The following is a 20,704-nucleotide window of genomic DNA, read 5'->3' as shown; positions in this document are numbered from 1 at the left end:
CCCGATTTTTTTTGTTGATTCTGCATTTATCTCCTTTAAATCTAGGAGGAAGTGTCAAGAGACCTTTTTTGTAGCAACACATCCTGTTTCGATACCATCGAAAAACCCCAGGAAATCTTTTTATTCATTTTATGACAAGACAATTGTTCTAATTTGCCCTTTTAGAATACTTGAGAACCTGATCAGGTAGAATAATAATCCGTCGAGAAAGTAAAGATAATTCCCATTGATAAACACACCAGTAAAATTTCTAAATTTTCGATCTATTTTTAAGGAAAACTCTCTTTCAATGATGTTTCAATTTTTACAATGCCAATTTATATGATATTAATCCTCTAACTTTTATTCACAGACCAAATACGAAATATTTTCGTATGGAAATATTAAAAAATGCTGTGATATGCGTTTCGTACTTTTCACAGAGGAAAATATATATAAAATGTTTGAATAATTATAAGTAAAATAACAAGTTTTTTAAGCTTGAGCTGTAATTAAGGGAGAGAATTGAACTGGATTATTTATTGAATAAACAGTCCTGTCGTGAGCAATGATTTTTTATTTACTTGTTCATGGAAGGAGTCGAGAGAATTTGAAGATTCTCCCAAGGAGTTTATCACCGAAAATCGATGATGATAAATCTCATGTTTAAGGCCCAGGGGACTAGCGAATTTCGTGACGGGTTATGCACTAGCCACTAGTTAACTATGGCATCTTCCTTCGAATGACGATTTTTTGGGTACGAAAATTATCGTTCAATCCTCCAATCACGCATTGTCGAGGATAAATTTCTTTGGCTCTTCATTTTCTTTTTTATGAGACTTTGTTTTTCACTGTCATCTGGACTGTCAAATTGTAGAGGTGTGAAAATTTGTGGACGATTAGGTATACCATTCCCAGGTACAAACTTATTGCTATCGTGAGGAATAGATCGAATATGGCTGGCTTGACACTGAAACGGAAAAATTAATTGAAGTTTATTTGAGTTCAGAGGAAAATTACAAAAGTTTTTTTGGAGATGATTAATTTTCCTTTAATCCTTCAATCTGTTTATTTCATAAAATGACTTATCCCGATAATTCAAAAATTAATGAAGAGTCTACTTTTTGAAAACACTGATGAATTTATCTGTCAAAAAGATTTTCTATAAAAAAATGTTTTGACATTTTTTCTAAAACCAAAATAAATAAAAATAAAGATGATTAGGTTTTTTATTAAAAAAACCTAGATGTTCTTTTCATAAAATGACTTGTCATCACAATAATTCGAGAGTTAATGATGAATTAAGAATAAATTAAAATATAAACAAGAAAAATCAATGAATTAATGTAATGTAACGTACCTGTAGACATTCATATTCGTCTTGGAAATATCGTAAAATACAAACTCCGGATCTCTCTTGTCAGGCGTATGAAACGTCGTCCTGACGTCTATCAAATAACGTGACATTATTTCTTGAAGAGAATTAACTAGTGGATTGTTTTTATCAGCTAAAAGTGGCACTGATCTCGATTGAGAAGTTAAGTAACTCATCCAGACGCTCAAGGACTCTTTCGAGACTTCCTAGAAGCAAAAAACCCCAGATTTTTAATAAAAATAAAATTACAACAAAAATTTAATTTAATTCTATTCATGAAATTCTCGTAAAAATAATACAGTGAATAATCTGAATTGCGAATTGACTATTAAAAAAATAATAAATTTCTTGCAACAACTCTAAATTAAAATCAGTTGATTATTCGTAATTTCATAAGAAAGTTATTTGAACAAATGATTCGGAAAATTAGGAGTTTCGGGGCAATTACGCCCTCACGCACGGGCGCGTGATTCGAATGTCCGTGAGTATCATGAGAAACAAAAAACCCCAGATTTTTAATAAAAAACAGACGATAAATCGATTGCTACTAAAATTACAACAAAAATTTAATTTAATTCTATTCATGAAATTCTCGTAAAAATAATACAGTGAATAATCTGAATTACGAATTGACTATTAAAAAAATAATAAATTTCTTGCAACAACTCTAAATTACAATCAGTTGATTATTCGTAATTTCATAAGAAAGTTATTTGAACAAATGATTCGGAAAATTAGGAGTTTCGGGGCAATTACGCCCTCACGCACGGGCGCGTGATTCGAATGTCCGTGAGTATCATGAGAAACAAAAAACCCCAGATTTTTAATAAAAAACAGACGATAAATCGATTGCTACTAAAATTACAACAAAAATTTAATTTAATTCTATTCATGAAATTCTCGTAAAAATAATACAGTGAATAATCTGAATTACGAATTGACTATTAAAAAAATAATAAATTTCTTGCAACAACTCTAAATTACAATCAGTTGATTATTCGTAATTTCATAAGAAAGTTATTTGAACAAATGATTCGGAAAATTAGGAGTTTCGGGGCAATTACGCCCTCACGCACGGGCGCGTGATTCGAATGTCCGTGAGTATCATGAGAAACAAAAAACCCCAGATTTTTAATAAAAAACAGACGATAAATCGATTGCTACTAAAATTACAACAAAAATTTAATTTAATTCTATTCATGAAATTCTCGTAAAAATAATACAGTGAATAATCTGAATTGCGAATTGACTATTAAAAAAATAATAAATTTCTTGCAACAACTCTAAATTAAAATCAGCTGATTATTCGTAATTTAACAATAAAATTTTATATTTGATATCAACTGATTTTTCATGTGACCAATTCAATTTGTTCACATGTTTGATCCCATTCAATTCCAACAGATTCAAAAAACTTGTATTACCACAGGGGGTGAGAATATTTTCGTTGAGTTAACTCCATACAAATGCCTAGCTAAAGCCTCAGCAACAATGGAAGTGTGTCTGTGAAGCTTGTCAGTCTGTCCCTCTCTCGTCACATCGAGAATTGAAGTTCTCCCTGGATCATCGTGACTCTTCAAACTCGATAAAGTCGCTGCTGGGAGACGTCTTATGCTGTACCTCTCGTGCTCCCAAGCCAGACTCTCCTCTGCAAGATTTATCTTCTTGTGGATGCCCTCGATTTTTGTCCCACCAATGACCTGAGCTACTGCACTCAATTCTTTGTAGAATAAACTGCCGAAGGAGTTCTCCTTCGGGGGCTTCGACACGTGGAGGTAGAGATCGTCGGACTTCGATACTGAGTCGAGGCAAATCACGTATGAGGCGTCCTGATGATCATTCAAAGTATTAAAAACATAAATTTAACATGCAAAAAACTTTTAATGCTCAATGAGATTATTTTCGATTTTTTAAAATTTGTTTTGTTTAAATTCATGATCTTTCAGGTTTATTAGCTCCGTCACGAGTGGATCCAGACGAAAATGTCGTGAAACTTTTTTGTAGGAAATTTTTTGAGCTAGAACAATGGTCTTTTGACATTTTTTGCTAAAATAACTCGTTAATTAGATAATTTCGAAATCAATAAAATTTCATATTTTAGTTTTTTTGGCCAATTAAAATTTGTGATATTTTCAGGAGCAATATCTCGGTCGTGAATTGATTTAGGAAGAAATGTCATAAAATATTTTTTGTAGAGAATTTTATGAGCTAGAAAAAATATCTTTTGAGATTTTACTCTAAAATACCTCGTTATAGAGATAATTACGGTTTCAAGAACAGAAGTCTTGTGACTGCATTTGTTTTCTCCACTGAATTTATCGAATTGAATCCCAATTTTTTATGAATGAATGAATAATCACCTGAATGACAGAGCCCTCAACACCATCGAACTGATCCTCAAGCCACTTTTTACTCCCCTGATAATTCAATTTGCCAGCACCACTCAGAAGAAACACAATATTATACTTCGCTCGTGATTTATTGATCGAGTAAAGAGCTGAGAATAATCTAGCCAACTCCAGGAGCATAGAGACACCTGACGCATTGCTTTCTGCCCCAAAAGATAATTCCTACGGGAAAAACAAAAATCAGTCGACATTCACCACTAATTACAATCCAGTAATAAAGTACGAACGTAAATTAATTTCTTTTCATTTCAATTTTTGAAAATATCTCAAAATCTACGCGAGATAGCGAAATATTCGTGAAGTCATTTTTTGTAGCTCTTGAAATTCTCCACAAAAAAGGTCTCAACAGCATTTTCGCTATCTCCCTTAGATTCGGAGATAATTATAAATAACGAATTGATTGTAAAATCAAATCGAGTCATTTTTGGATTTTTCGGGCTTTGGTTTTTTACAGCAATTGCAGAATAAAAGGGAGTGGAGTACTTACAGTGGCAACTGAACTACTGTCATAATGAGCAACTAATGCAACTGTTGGCAATTTCTCTTCGACCCCAGCACCAGCCAATTTTCCCTGAATAGTGGCGATTTTAACGTCCGTTTTTGGCATTGGCTGACCAGTTGCCACAATCACTTGGTATCCACTCGCAGATATGGAATTTATCAGATTCTGTAGCTCTGAGTTGGCTTTTGCGTCTGTTATCAGGCCGTGCTCGAGATCATTGAGGATTGTTTGGAGATCGGAGTTCCAGGGAGAGAAGTAGACTGGAATTGTTGTCTCTCCACTGGACTCCATGGAGACCTCGAGCGACAAAATGTGCTTTAAATCAAGAAAATGTAACGAATGAGCGAATTTATTGAGCGAAGGGGTTGTTGCTTAATTGGGACAGATGAAGAGAGACCTATTACGTAGAAAATAATTTAGTTGTGACTCAATCCACTTCAAGAGAAAGAGAAAACAATTTTAATTGATGAAACGAATTCTGCAAAAATATCTGATGAAGTTAGCGCTCAATATCTGGCGATTGGCAGAGTGGAATTCAACGAGTCTGGCCTCATTTTAAAGATCTTTTCTGGAGCTTTGAGATGGAAAAAAATCGTGGAATTCGCATCGTTGGTTCGCGAGATATTGGAGATTTTGGAAACATCAATTCGAGAAATTAAGGAAAATGAGACATTGGTGAAGTACCTGGTGCTCGTCTTGGGTCAGACTCTTCATGTCCTTCGGCAGCATGAGGATAAGAGCACCAGCCTTGCTCTTGATTGTGTAAAATACGTCGGGCGTGATATCGGATAATCTCGCGATGACGCAGTGCCTAGAAGTCTGCCAGCTATTGAGGGTTCTGGCTTCTAGCTGTATCGAGGCACTTCTGCATCCTGGGAATTTTGGTAATAACTCAGTCGTTGTGAATTTTAAGCGGAAGATTTTATTCCTATGTTCAGAGATAGCGAAATTTTCATAGTAATCTTTTTTGTAGAGCCAATTGAGAGCTACTAAAAAAATTATGAGAAAAAATTTGCTATCTCCCTTAGATTTCGAGATATTCGTTGAAAACTGGCCAATATCAAAAATCGACTTAAACCTTTTGACCACCTCGCTACTCAATTATTTATAGAAAATGCTTATAATTTTGAAAAATTGCAATTTTTCAATAATTTCATAAATATCATTTTGTTCATTTTTTCATTTTTAATAATTTTTAATAATTTCAATCTTCCCCCAAAACTAACTTTTCTCATGTTGTTCAGATTTTAGAAATATTTTCTAACGATGTAATATCGAGATTAAAATAAAGACCTGCAAACTTTAAATAATAAAATCATTGTAAAATGCCCGGAAAGTTAAGAACAAATGCGGCTCAAATGAAAGCTCTAACGTTCGATTACAAAAGAAGAAAGGCCTTTCACTGGAGAAAAAATAGTCAAAGTGCTAAATAAAATTCATGATTGGAAATGATGTGTTCAAATGAAACAATTCCTTGTTGGTAATCATCATAAAAGGATTTCATGAATTCAAATTCCACATCTACATGGAGTGACACATCATCCCCCTGATTAATGCATGGATTTCATGAGATAAAAATCGATCGACGAAACATTTACCATGAGCCACTCCGTGGAGGTCGTACTGGTGCATTCTGTAGACTGGTAATTCGTGGGATGCAGTCACGGGATTCACTGGTGATACCACGATAAATATCGGGAGCACTATGAGCAGGTAGTAAGGTAGATAACCTCTACACAGCTCCGCAAACCCATCGCACTCCTCTAACCACATTTTTTCCACTCGAACTGGAGCACTAGCTTGTTAAAAATGAACTCAACCTAGAGTTCGTCCGATTAATTTTGGGGTTCTCGGTAATTTTATCGTTTTTTTATCTAAAAACCTGAATTCTTGACTGCCTTCTCGTGACCACCGACGAGGGAATGCGAGGATCTGGGCCACTGCGAGCATGTAAAGCCCGTAATTGAATTAAATGGCTGAGACCGACCAATGGGGTCACGTCTAGTCTTCTGCGATGCTCCGTGAGGTTGATGCGATTGGGTAGAATAATGTGGATATTTCCGACAATTTTTTTAATGACGAAATTATTTAAAAAAAGGTTCAGACTTTTAGAATTTCAATACATCAAGATGTTATTGATGTTCAAGCAATGAACATCGATGACATTTTCATAATAAAAATTTCATAACAAGAACTGCAGGAAAAATCCCAGTAAAAAATAGCGGTTTTCGTCACAAGGTCGAAAAAAACTTTTCATCACGCTGTGACGAAAAGTGAACTTTTCGGCACGCTCCGCGTGCCTAAAAGTCCAATTTCCGCCACATTGTGATGAAAAATATTGTTCGTAACTCGTGAAAAAATGTTTTTTCTGCCCTCCGGCCGGAAAGCGTCAACTTCCTGGCCGCTGCGCTAAACAAAGTTGCCACTTTCCGGCTTCTGCGATGCTCCGTGAGGTTGATGCGATTGGGTAGAATAATGTGGATATTTCCGACAATTTTTTTAATGACGAAATTATTTAAAAAAAGGTTCAGACTTTTAGAATTTCAATACATCAAGATGTTATTGATGTTCAAGCAATGAACATCGATGACATTTTCATAATAAAAATTTCATAACAAGAACTGCAGGAAAAATCCCAGTAAAAAATAGCGGTTTTCGTTACAAGGTCGAAAAAAACTTTTTCATCACGCTGTGATGAAAAGTGAACTTTTCGGCACGCTCCGCGTGCCTAAAAGTCCAATTTCCGCCACATTGTGATGAAAAATATTGTTCGTAACTCGTGAAAAAATGTTTTTTATGCCCTCCGGCCGGAAAGCGTCAACTTCCTGGCCGCTGCGCTAAACAAAGTTGCCACTTTCCGGCTGCGTCGAGCAGAAAAATAGTATACACACCTTGGCCAGTAAATAAGAAAGCCTCAGATCACATGTTTGTTGACCTCGGCTTCGCCTCGGCCGACAATTACATGTGATCTGAGACATTCCTTACTTTACTGGCCAAGGTGTGTAATCTACTATTTAGCTCGTGGGATTATATCACTCGTCTTCGGCTCGTGATATAAACCCCCCACTCGCCAAAAAACACTTTTTTGCACTCGTTACGAAATATACTATATTTTGACGAGTGCGGGGCGGGCCCGAGGAATGCAATCACACGAGTTAGAATTTTTTTTTCTGCCACGGCGGGCGCAAAGTGCCCCTTTCCCCCCGCAAAGCGGAAATCGGACTTTGGGCCAACGCTGTGGTGGAAAATGACGTTATGACAGCGGGAAGTAAAATAAAGGACCTTTACCCACGTGCGTATTACCCGAGCCGAAGGAGAGGGGCACGACTCCTTTATTTTCCCTCCCTTGGTAGGGAATGTACTATTTCGGCCCAATGACGAAATATACTATTTCTTCACATGTGTTCGCAAAAAGACGTTTTACAGGTGCGGGCCAATGTCGGGCCAGAGGTGGCCCAGTGTCGGGCCATGGGTGGCCCAGTATCGGGCCGATGTCGGGCCAACGTCGGCCCAAGGTTGGCCCCCTAATAAGGCTATAATTTCAAAGGAAATAAGGTGATGGCCACTATTTTCGAGCTCGACCCAAATAACATCCAAACGAATATTTTAAGCCATAATTGAAAAGATTTCGATGATTATTCTTTGAGTCTATAAACTCTGAAGGGGATTTCCCCCAGAAAAAATTGCCTGAACTACTTGGATATCCTTAAAACATCGTCGATCCCTAGCATAAGGTATCGCTCCCCTGCCGCCATCTCGCGCCCTCCCCCGGCGGCTCCCTCCCTTCTTTACCGCCGGCGTGGGGGTGCCAGGCCGAGCGCCCGAGAGCCCATCGAGACTGTTGCGAGTGTCACCGCGATAGAAGTGTGTGTGCCACGGCAGCGCGTTGAACACCGTCCCCTCTCTCTCCCCCCACTGCATGTTCCGCAATCGTTCGTCGTCGCCTTGCGAAAAGGAGTATTCAATCGTATTTAATACCTGAAAATTGTCGTCATAACGCCGCCCCCACGCCCCCGCAAGTGCTCAAAACAACAGTAATTGTTCAGTGAATTAATCGTATAATTAACTATCGGTAAACAAGGGGGAGGGGGGGAGGCTCGTCGGACTGCAATCGGTTTTTAAAATGCCGAACAAAGGGAATCGGGGTGAAATGCAATAAATCGCTCGTTTCGGTGATTTGTTTGACAAGTTTCTTGCGCTTTTTTGTGCTGCACTGAGGAGACACTGTTGGCAGCCCAAACCGGAGCATGAGATAAAATGGATTTTAAGAGTGCGGTGTACATCGCTGCCAGGGACGGAAAACTCAAGCGTCTCAAGGTAAAGTGAATTATCTTCTTTTTTTATGAGGGATTTTTCGAGGGGGAAAGGTCGGGGACCTCCTGTTGCCAGGTAGACGGTACAGCCCGGGGGATTGTTTGGAGAGGAACCTTTGTCGTGAGATTTTCATGACTCAAGGCCTTTTGGGAAGAACTCGGGGCGATGATCAGTTGGGATGGACTGGGAAAAATAAACAATGTGCATTTTGTTTGTTTTTTTTTTGGGGGGGGGGAGATATTTTTTGTTTTTGAGTTTTGAGAGAAGCTTTGGCGACACGAAGGACTCGGAAATTTTAGGCAAAGTTGAATTGATGGGGTTTTTTTTTTCATTGAGAGAACAGGGGAAAATTTTTGTTTGACGGGTAGGGGAGGTTGGGGTAAAACGGACACTTTTAACTTTTTTTTAAATGTTAATGAGGGGTTGAAAGGTTGATGAAATTTAATAATTCTTTTTCAATACAAAGAACTATTCTTTCCCTTTGGGAAGAGCCTAAACTGAGCTCAATTGATAAATTTGTTTCTGAGTTATAAATGATTTTTAAAATGTCTGAAGTGTCCATTTTACCCTACCCTTGCCTATTTAATTTGTTTGGAGGGGATTGCACGGTTTTGATGAGTCGGGTCTCGTTTTGAAGGTTGAGGGAAAATCTCGAGGATGAAAAAAAAATGATGAATTTTCAGTTGGGATGGACTGGGAAAATAAACATTGTGCAATTTTGTATGTTTTTTTTGGGGGGGGGGGGGGGGGGGGAGATATTTTTTGTTTTTGAGTTTTGAGAGAAGCTTTGGAGACACGAAGGACTCGGAAATTTTAGGCAAAGTTGAATTGATGGGGTTTTTTTTTTCATTGAGAGAACAGGGGAAAATTTTTGTTTGACGGGTAGGGGAGGTTGGGGTAAAACGGACACTTTTAACTTTTTTTTAAATGTTAATGAGGGGTTGAAAGGTTGATGAAATTTAATAATTCTTTTTCAATACAAAGAACTATTCTTTCCCTTTGGGAAGAGCCTAAACTGAGCTCAATTGATAAATTTGTTTCTGAGTTATAAATGATTTTTAAAATGTCTGAAGTGTCCATTTTACCCTACCCTTGCCTATTTAATTTGTTTGGAGGGGATTGCACGGTTTTGATGAGTCGGGTCTCGTTTTGAAGGTTGAGGGAAAATCTCGAGGATGAAAAAAAAATGATGAATTTTCAGTTGGGATGGACTGGGAAAATAAACATTGTGCAATTTTGTATGTTTTTTTTGGGGGGGGGGGGGGGGGTGGAGATATTTTTTGTTTTTGAGTTTTGAGAGAAGCTTTGGAGACACGAAGGACTCGGAAATTTTAGGCAAAGTTGAATTGATGGGGTTTTTTTTTTCATTGAGAGAACAGGGGAAAATTTTTGTTTGACGGGTAGGGGAGGTTGGGGTAAAACGGACACTTTTAACTTTTTTTTAAATGTTAATGAGGGGTTGAAATGTTGATGAAAAATTGAAGGTTGAGGGAAAATCTTGAGGATGAGAAAAAATGATGAATTTTTCGCTCTGCCGATGTCGGGATATTTTTTTTTTGAGATAAATGAAGTTTTATTTGGTATTAGGGAGATCTGGTACTAGCGCTTTTTAATCGTTCAAATTTAAATTTTGGATTTTTTTGTTATGTTGATCCGGTATGATCCAAAAATGCAATTTTTCTTTAATTCTTTAATTTTCTTTAATTCGTTAATGAGTGGGTGGAATTGAATCTTTTTAATGGTGCGAAACCGTAACAATTATCTTGAAAATGAGAAAAAAATTCATGCAATTTCGCTCTGCCGATCTCAAGATATTGAGGATTAAAACCTTCATTCTGAAAAAAAAATCATTTTTTCTAAAAAAAAGAACTCTTGTTAAATATTAAATATCTCTGGAGCTTATAGTTCAGTTCAGACGAGTCTGGAATCATTTAAAAACCTGAAAAATCCCCTCCAAAATGAAAAAAAAATTGGAAATTGCCTCTACCAGTTTCAAAATATTCAAAATTGAATAATTCTACGAGAATTTATTCCGAGACGAGCATGCACTTCACATTTTCTTCACTTGCCGATATCTCCGAAACGAGCGGATGAATTCGAAAAAATTCGATCTCGTTTCATCCACAAAAATACCAAAAATCAAAATGAGAAAAAATCTTTGATTTCCCTCTGCCAATCCTGAAATAATGACGATCGATTTCTGTTTTCCACTCCCTCCTCAATCACAAATAGAAGAAAACAAAATTGGAATGTTTGGATTGTTCCCCCGGGCTGGGACCAACATAATTCCCCTTTCTTTCCACCCATGTTATGTGTGTATTTTCGTGGGCAGCAGAACACGAAACATCGAGAAAATACCGCGTTATTAACGATGATTCACACGTTTCCATTCGTCAGAACACCATATGTTCTCTCAGCGCTCTATTCCCTCGTTTTTTTTGCATTGACGGAGAGGTCAATGGTACATCGACTCGACGTAATTCAAGGGAGTGATGAGTATTCAACGGGCTTCATTCGAGTGGATGACATTGTCATGAAAAAAGGCACTTTGGCAACGACAAATTGAGAGGAATGGAGAAATAGGGACGAAGATGTTGAGGGTTTATATTTAGAATTTTGAATATATGAACCGGGTTATGTGGACGTCTGGCGGGCAGCATTCAGCTTATCAAAATGCCGCAATGTAAATACCAGAATTTCAATGAATTAATTTCGCTATTTAATCTCGTCTTTTTCTCGTTTTTTAGTTTTACGAAACAAACATTGGGGGGATTTTCCTTATTTTTTTTCCAGGGATTGAGGGTCAAAGATATTTCTTGCTTCGCGCAATTAACCTAGATAATTAGTAAATAAACTGATGGATGAAATACCGAGCGTTTTATCGATGTTTCAGGGTTTTGTTATTACTGGATTCTCGTTGACCTTCAAAAATCCGCATTTAGGCGGTCGAGATCGGAGATTTGGGATGGAAATTTACGGGAATAGATTTTTTACTGACAATATTGGCAGCTACAAAGCAAAATATATTCAGCAAAAGCTGATCGAGTGGATTTACTCTTTCTGTTTTGGGATTTTGTTTATTGAATTGTTTCTGGAAAGATTTTCTTTATTGGGACTGAATTTTTCACCCTTCGGCAGAATATGAAATACGCAGTGTGCCATACAGCTCATTAAAAAATTAAAATGCTTAAAGAATTAATTTCGTTTTTTAATTTTGAGAAATTACACATTGGGGGGATTTCCTTCAGTTGAGCGAATTATTCGAGAGATTGAGGGTCAAAGATATTTCCCGTTGCGCGCAATTAACCTAGATAATTAGTAAATAAACTGATGGATGAAATACCGAGCGTTTTATCGATGTTTCAGGGTTTTGTTATTACTGGATTCTCGTTGACCTTCAAAAATCCGCATTTAGGCGGTCGAGATCGGAGATTTGGGATGGAAATTTACGGGAATAGATTTTTTACTGACAATATTGGCAGCTACAAAGCAAAATATATTCAGCAAAAGCTGATCGAGTGGATTTACTCTTTCTGTTTTGGGATTTTGTTTATTGAATTGTTTCTGGAAAGATTTTCTTTATTGGGACTGAATTTTTCACCCTTCGGCAGAATATGAAATACGCAGTGTGCCATACAGCTCATTAAAAAATTAAAATGCTTAAAGAATTAATTTTGTTTTTTAATTTGGAGAAATTACACATTGGGGGGATTTTCTCCAGTTGAGCGAATTATTCGAGAGATTGAGGGTCAAAGATATTTCCCGTTGCGCGCAATTAACCTAGATAATTAGTAAATAAACTGGTGGATGGAATGCCGAGCGTTTTATCGATGTTTCAGGGTTTTGTTATTACTGGATTCTCGCTGACCTTCCAAAATTCGTATTTAGATCGGAGATTGCAACTGATTCATTTGTTTTCTCGGTTTATGGGGGTTGTTATGGCTCTATTGCAAATACTATTTGCCAATTTGGCAAGTGTTATCAATTATTTGTCCATTTCTCGAGATAATTGTGGAGGGAAATTGGGAAAAGTCGACTCTTCTTGAGGGTGGGATGGAAATTTATTATTTAGTTTATGGGAAATTTTTTATTGAGAGTATTGACATCTGCAAATAAAAATATGGAGATTTCTCCAGTTAGATTCAGAGATTTCAGGAAAAGCGAATTCGAAATTGGATTTCACTTCTTCTGTTTTGGGATTTTTTCGGACAAATTTTCATTTTGTTCAGACGTTTTTTAGTGTGGGATTTTTCTTCTGAATTATTTCTGGAATGGTTTTCTTTATTGAGTCTGAAGTTTTTACCTTTCGGCGGAAAATACGTCGCAATACTCAATTCCCAAAGTAGTTTCAATGTTTACTTGACTTATTCACTTTAAAAATCTATTTCGTTGGAGTTTTGCGGACTGCATGATGTGGCAAATAGGAAGTGCAGCGACAGATACCTCACGCAACTAATAGCAATATTGATTTGTCACCTGCGGGCGCTAATTCTCAGGAATAATGTGATCGGAAAAGCTGACAATGGCAGTAGTTCAAAGAAGTGACGTTGTCACTCGATATTTTTTTCTTATGCGTCTATATTCTCGCAAACGAGTGGTTTTAGGAAACAATGTGTCGATACATTTTTTGTAGGATATTTTATCAGCTACAAAAAATGTCGTATGAATTTTTTTCCTAGAACCACTCATCAATGAGATAATTAACAAAATGTAAAAATCTATTTTTCCCATTTTGAAGACTGACTCTTTTTCTAAATCCGCAAATATCTGATTAACGAGTAGTTGCAGAAAAAAATGCCTCTGAACCTTTTTTGCAGCTGATGAAATTTCCTACAAAAAATGTTGTATGAATGTTTTTCCTAGAACCACTCATCACTGAGATAATTAACAAAATGTGAGTTTCATCAAAATGACATGAATGAAAAAACGACTTCTCTAAATTTGTCACTCTAATACTTTCGTTAATTCCCCACTGACCTTTAGGAAAAACGTCTTTTCACATTTTTTCCTGTAGGTGATGAAATACCCAACAAAAATGTTGCTTGACACTCCCCGCCAAGATGATAAAATATTCAACGGGAGGTGAGAAATCCACTAGTTGCATTTCATCACTCTCCTTCATGAGTAATAAGAATAGAAACCGATGGATCCATGAATGCAATCCTCACAATTATCCGCACCCACCTGCTCTCTCCTCGCTTTCTTGACATCGCTCCATTCGATTTGAGGGCCGTCTCCGATGAAAAATCACCACTTGTCCTTGGGTTCGTGGGGCCTCCGCAGAAGGAAAAAGTAGTCTCTCTCATCAAAGCATGACTATTAGCCCTCGCGTGAGAATATTCACAACATTGAAATCGTGATGAGGCTCAACAGAAGTCATTACCTTTTGGAAAAATCTAGTGCACAATTCTTCTGCTGATCATCCGAACGTGATAACAGCGGTGAGAGAAGCAATGTTAATTAAGGAGATCTGAAAATTCTCCGGAATTTTCCGTTCCTATGAAATTCAGTCATTAAAATGTTTGTCTGATGCTAAACGAGAAGCAGATAGCTATTTTTGGCTCGAGAAATTCGCACCAATTATTCAACGAGATGCTATTTAGTTATCGTTTCGTCTATTCAATCCTCAAAGACAAGAGATTAATTTTTAAATAGAATAACTTCAGACGAAATATTTAGTATTGAGCTGCACTTATGAGATCGGCGTCAATCATTAATTTAGTAATATTATGAGAAGTTGCGCCTTACAATAATTAAAATTTACTCATCTTCATTGAAATTTCAAAAATAATGTAATAATTGGTAATTCAATTTCTCAATTATTGGCTGATAATATAATTCGGAATTTGAATATTTAAATTGACGGTTATTTTTAATAATAAAAAATTGGGGACTAATGTTAACGATTGATTTGAGGTGTTTCGTCCGTTGATCACCGGGGGGTGAAACGGAAGGGGAGTCTTGTTGTTCTCGAGCCCTGATTCAATCGCTGAGCACGAAATTTTCCAATTTTCAAGTAACTATTCAAGTGTGCATTTGAACATTTTTTGAATATTGATTTTATTTATCAGATTGACTGATTTTTTTCTCATCACCTACGGGTGTCGAATAATTTTTATTGGATGTTATTCTAATTATTGAAATAATATTAAAATGCGTCTCGAGTTGGTAAACCTGTCGAGTGTTTTCTCTCTCTCAGTTCCATGGTCCAACCCATGCCTTTCCCATGATGCTCACTGACATTCGAATCACGCGCCTGCGCGTGAGGGCGTAATTGCCGCGAAACTCATAATTTTCCGAATCATTTGTTCAAATAACTTTCTTATGAAATGTGAAAAAAATCGGAAACTTATACGTGTTCTCAAGAAAGATTTGATTTATCACCCACTAGTTTTTCCTCAATAGTTCATTATTTTTTTGGGTGCCATGGAAATTTCCCTAATTGAGAGTGGGTTACCTCGGAGGTTATAGCTGGAGGGGTTCCAAAAACATTCAAATTTCATTATTTTTTTTCTTGAAACTGAGATCGAAAGAAAATGTGCAAGAATTCTCAATGATGCAGCATACTTGGAAATTTCTCCCATGAATTTAACAATGTTTTGTCATTATTTTGACTTTTCAACGGAAACACCTTAATCAAAATTTAACTATAATTCAAAATTATGATTATGCCGATGTTTTTATCCATTATCATGAGGGATTGTTGGGAAACAATCCGCAGAATGCAGATTATCAAAGGGATAGAACCCATTATTCACCGAATCCCCTCATTATTCAACACTCATTGCATAAAAAATACAAAAAATGCCTGAAATAATTTGTTACATAGTTTGATTGCTTAATAGGCTCCTTCCGGCGATTAAGTATTCTACTGAATTCAAAGCACTGCCAACACGTTTTAACATAAAGTTTCATAAGTAATTGAGACAAAGGGTTCCCCCGGTGGCGACACCAATTCATTAATTGTGATTCAAACGCCTGGAGTCATTAACATTTCTGAATACACTCGACCCAAATGCGGGAGGGTGCGGGTCACTACCATCAGTTCAGACCACATTACTTCATATAGAACTCAGCAATAATGACTAGACACATCATAATATACTTTCTATCACAACAAGTGTCATCTCCCTTCCGTCAACTGATCCCTAATGCAAGAATAAACCACAAAAACAAAGTAACTTTCTTCAATTGCCGATATTTCGACAACTGCAGAGTGAAAATCCACGGTTTTTGATTCATTTTCAAGGTGTTTTTTCAAGCTTCAAAATGAGCCTTGACTCATCCAAATCGTATCATCCATTCCAAAGATATCAATGATTTAAAAAAAGTTATTTTTCTTCATTTTCTTCTCAAAGAAACAAAAAACCCATCAATTAAAATCGTCAATATTCAGTAACTCAAGATCGGCAGAGTCCAATTCGACAGATGACTCATCATTTTCAAGATTAATTTTTTTCCTACAAAATGAAAAAAAAAACATCCCATTCGCACCATTTGTACGGTTGATATTGATGTTTGAATAATTATCAATTTGCCTCGTGTTTTCAAACTCCAGTGGAAGAGAATGAGGAAACTGATTAGTGCGCATAAATGAACTTCCTCTATTCCGTAAATAGCATGATTCGAAAAATTCTTCGGATGTTTTTTATACTGTGGCAACAAACATCTTTGAAAAATAATCAGCTTCACCATTTTTTTTTTCCAATCGATCACTGAAATATCCAATAATACGCCTGAATGACGATTGATCACGCCCGATTCCTTCTACGCCTCACACGTCATTACGAACTCTTATAAATTCAACAAAACAGTAATGAGCTTTGTCACGCACAGTTTGAAGCCAATAATGCAACCAACCACTCATCTTTTTTTTTTTTTTTTTAATTAATTGATGAAAATCGGTAAAACGCAGATTGCTGGTGATTAAGATTCACTCGTATTTTTCCGATTCGTTTCGCAAAAACAGAAAAACAAGGCTGAATTCATTGTTTCCAGTTATGGTTATTATATCCTCCGGCTGGGTTGAAGATCAGCTGATAAAATCCAGTTGCAGAGTGGTAGAACAGGAAGAACTGACGCTACTTTTGTTTGTTGAGATATTCATGAAAAAGTAACTGAGTGACTTTTTTTTGGATTTTAGTTTTTGGCGCATATCTTGTAATCTATGGGAGGTAGTGGAAATGTTGTGAGGACATTCTTTGTAGCTCTTGAAATTCTGCACAAAAAAGGTTCTCTGAAGATTTTTGCTGTTTCTCATGAATCCCGCGTTATTCCCGAAGAGCTGATCAGCTACTCTAAAACGGGATGTTTTCGTTTTTACCGACCGTGTGGCGCTCCATTCGCACACAGAACGCCCTCCATTTTGAGGTGTTCAGTTATTAACAAGATGGCGTGAATATTCAGTCCTATATTTAATTAAAATTATTCCATTGTGTTGAAAAATCGCATAAAAAACCAATTGAGTCGCCCCCTCGTACTTTAGTTAATTCTAAATATCTCAAAATCCAGGCGAGATACCAAAATTTTTCCCGGGAGCTTTTTTGTAGCACTTGAAATTCTCCACAAAAAATGTCCTTACAAAAAATCCCTCATCTCCCTTCCATTCCGAGATATCCACCGAAAATCGCTTCAAACCCCAGATTAACATCAACTTCTTCTTTTTTTCACTTCCCAAGAGGATCTATTTCTCGAATAATCCCAGTATACAATCTCATTAGCAAGGAGTTGCATGTGACCAATATTCTGGGACAGTCTCAGGGGATTCCCCGGACGCCCAATTCGCGATTTAATTCCAAATTCCCCTGTTTCCAAGCTGTTGTTGCATTGAACCAGATAAATGAATCAAATCATATCGTCAGATTATTCAGCAGAATGACGTATATTTTCCAGTATTCGCCCATACAGTTTGCGGATATCCAACGAATCCATACCTGTCGTTATACAATAATGCAAATATTGAGAATCCATTTATCTTCGGATGAATTGCCATTCATAAAAACGAAAATGTTGTCACAATTTCGTTTTTATTCGCTTTTTCGTTCTGCTCTGTTCCACTTCGTTTCGTTCGGTTTTTCTTCCTTGTTTAGGACACCCAAGAATAGCCCCTCAGTATCTCATTGTGCCTTAAAGTTTCTTTTCGTACGTCAACACTGAGTCGAAGACTTTTGTTGACATATATGTGTACCCCGGAGGTCGTAGTTATGCAATGGAGTTATGGGTGTTTCTTAACTATTTCTCGTCAATGTACGCAATACCACTGATTCTGGTGATAGTTCAAGGCCCCGCAGGTAGGGGACAGCGGGGCATAACGGGCTTTCCTCAGTTGTTTATGTTTTTTATCATTTTGTAACGAATTGACAGCAAAATTAAAAAATCGTTGAGGGCTAATGTGTAATTAATGACGAAATACTTTCGTTACTATCTTCTGATGTACTGATGCGATTTGGATGAGTCAGGGCTCATTTTGAAGCCTGAAAAAATACCTCGGAAATGAAAGAAAGGGTGTTAAATTTCACTCTGCCAATCTCGAGTTATTTAAAGTTGAAGACTTCTCTCAATGAAACTTTTTTTTTAGAGGAAAATCCAGAGAAGTTGACGTTTGTTCAATCGTCTCTATCTCCGGAACAAATGATGCGATTTGGATGAGTCAGAGCTCATTTTGAAGCTTGAAAAAATACTTCAAAACTGAAAGAAGAAGCAGGGAATTTTACTCTGCCGTTCCGCAGTTATTGACGATGAAAGACGACCCCCGCCCCTCCTGTGGAAATATTTTTACATCAGGAACTTGAAAATTGCTGCAGCATTAGTTGAGAGATGAAAAAACTGGGTTATAGGCATCACGTGGCTGGCCCGTTCCCATTGCCCGAAATAAAGTTCACGCTCGTGGGGTTTTGACAGTTGAATGCAGATTGATGCTCTTGGAGATTGATTTCTCGGTTATTTGTGGAGGGGACGAGAGAAAATTAATGTTTCGTGGCTCCTGAAGGAATTTTACAATTTAGATGGTTTAGGTGACATTCGAGGGGGTGGGAGAAGAGCTTAAAAATGAAAAACAAGATAAGGAATGTCACTCGACTCTTAAAATATTGATAAACGATAACTTAATTCGTTAAGAATCCATTTCCATGTTTATTGTTATAAATGTCGAATTACCTCGGAAATGAGTGGCTCCAGAGGAAAATGTTATAGGATGTTTTTGTTTGAAATTTAATCACCTACACAAAAAGTCTTGTGACATTTTCCCCTAGAGGCAGTGGTTGTCGAGATAAATGGAAAAATAACTAAAACGTCGAGATTGACGAAGAAAAAATTAGTCTTTCGTGTCTTGTGACAAGTTGAAAAATCTCAGTAACGAGTGGCTTCAGCTGAAAATGTCATAAGACATTTTTTGTTGAAAATTTCAACCTCTAAAAAAAGTTCCCGTGACATTCTCTCCTAAAACCACTCGTTCAGAAGATAAATCCTGGATTAACAGAAGTGTTGCACCTGAAAAACCGAAAAAAATTACTCTCCACGAAATAATGGCAAAAGACATTTTTTCATTTTATCCTCTGTAAAAAAATGCCATTAACGCTATCCATTCCTCTACCCACCACTCGTTTCCAAACCAAACGAAAAAAACTAGCAAGAATGACAAAAATTCCGGGAAAAAAAATGAATATAAATAGCAAACGAAAAAAATTAAATAATAAAAATATGGGAATGTTGAAATCATCTGCTTTCTATCCGTTCACAAACCGACATCGCAATTGTTGAGTCACCCACACCTGACACAACACAAAGCCTCAATGACTGATAACTAAAACTCGGGCTTTCCCGCTCACTCGATAACGAATATTAATTTTCAATTTTACATACAAGGAAAATAAACCACATCCTCCAGAAGAACAATCGTATTTTCCTCTTATTGATATGAAAACCCCCGATCACATCGAGTCAATGAATCACAAACATTATTATTTCGGAAATATTTGAGAAGATTTATGTCTAATTATGGCTACTTTCGAAGTAAAACTTTGACAATAGTTTTTTTTTTCTTAATAGAAAAAAACCCATTGAGCTAATTGAAAATTGATTGGAGTATTCAAATAAACTCATTCATTTGATTTTAATAGAGCTCATTAAATTCAAATACACCATTTCTCTGGAAATTAAACATCAATTACTTTTAAATATGGCCGTGACTATTCGCACCATTGCGTGAATCACTCCCGTACACTCCATACACTCCACGCATGCGTGAAGTTTGTGTGTTTCACGCAGCCGAATTTTCATACTGCTGTGTATTTCACGCAGTTGAAGTTTCATACTACTGTGTGTTTCACGCAGTTGAAGTTTCATACTACTGTGTGTTTCACGCAGTTGAATTTTATACTATCTGTGTGTTTCACGCAGTTGTATTTTTATACACCTGTGTGTTTCACGCAGTTGTATTTTTATACACCTGTGTGTTTCACGCAGTCGTGCATTTCAGATACTGCCTGTGTATTTCACGCAGTTGTATTTTTATACATCAGGATTGCGTTTTTCCACTTCCTAGGCCTTATACAAGATAAATTGAATTAATTTTTTTTGGCACTTTCGTTTTTCGCGATTATCTCGGAAACTATGAAATCCGATCAATTAGCCCTTCATGTATAGATATTCCAAATTTTTATTTTTTTCCTCACTGAAGTAGTTTTGAAAAAAATTGCGAGCTAATAAAAAACATTTGCTAGTTAGGACTTTTTTTTAAATAAATTTTTGAAAAATCTCCCCTGAAAAAAAAGGCGTTATCCCCCCTACTTCATTATTTTCAAAAAATTTTACCACCAATCGGTAGCAAATTGTTTGAAGACTTTTGCGAGTTAAGAAAAAATCGTCAATGCACTCCTATTATTGTGTAAATTAACAATTTCAATTTCAACTGAAAACCAGAGTTGATGACCAGAGTTTGTAGCAGAGATGTCAGACAAGATATGAATGTTTTTTTTGGCTCAAATGAAAGAGCGGGTCGAGAAATGGCGTGCAGAAGTCTTTAAAGATTACAAATCTCTCTAAAGATGATGTCTGTTTTCAATTGAAAAGCGCAATTGTGACAACATTGTCCAGTAGGGTCTAGGAGTCTCCCCTGGTTCAACACCA

At 36.7% G+C, this 20,704-nt stretch overlaps 2 protein-coding genes across 2 annotated transcripts in view; one reads left to right on the top strand and one right to left on the bottom strand.

Annotated features, from left to right (window-relative positions):
- Positions 1-538: 538 nt before the first annotated feature.
- Positions 539-6,203, bottom strand: LOC107048037 (nicalin). The gene is made up of 7 exons (XM_015270987.1): positions 5,863-6,203; positions 4,949-5,136; positions 4,250-4,579; positions 3,715-3,924; positions 2,779-3,183; positions 1,340-1,560; positions 539-949 (listed from the first exon to the last, which is right to left on the bottom strand). Exons 1-7 carry the CDS (start codon positions 6,035-6,037, stop codon positions 811-813), a joined length of 1,668 nt encoding a protein of 555 aa, XP_015126473.1. The 5' UTR covers positions 6,038-6,203; the 3' UTR covers positions 539-810.
- A 1,920-nt stretch (positions 6,204-8,123) lies between these two features.
- Positions 8,124-20,704, top strand: part of LOC107048182 (protein fem-1 homolog CG6966) — a 34,886-nt gene continuing 22,305 nt past the window's right edge. The window contains exon 1 of the mRNA XM_015271246.1: positions 8,124-8,581. Within this exon, the coding sequence (XP_015126732.1) occupies positions 8,522-8,581 (60 nt within the window). The 5' untranslated portion in view covers positions 8,124-8,521. The remainder of the gene's footprint in view (positions 8,582-20,704) is intronic.

The sequence above is a fragment of the Diachasma alloeum genome, unplaced genomic scaffold (assembly GCF_001412515.2).
Source record: "Diachasma alloeum isolate Michigan unplaced genomic scaffold, Dall2.0 Dall_scaffold_00185, whole genome shotgun sequence".
Lineage (NCBI taxonomy): Eukaryota > Metazoa > Arthropoda > Insecta > Hymenoptera > Braconidae > Diachasma > Diachasma alloeum.
The sequence above is the reverse complement of the archived record's forward strand: the minus strand, read 5'-3'. Positions and strand labels throughout refer to the sequence as shown.

What these genes read in the sequence shown, in the direction of transcription:
- LOC107048037 (XM_015270987.1), bottom strand. Translation starts at nt 6,037, where the DNA reads ATGTGGTTAGAGGAGTGCGATGGGTTTGCGGAGCTGTGTAGAGGTTAT. An exon ending in AAATATTCTCACCCCCTGTG is followed by an intron (nt 1,561 to 2,778) that starts GTAATACAAGTT and finishes TTTTGCTTCTAG; the next exon opens with GAAGTCTCGAAAGAGTCCTT. An exon ending in ACGAATATGAATGTCTACAG is followed by an intron (nt 950 to 1,339) that starts GTACGTTACATT and finishes TTTCCGTTTCAG; the next exon opens with TGTCAAGCCAGCCATATTCG.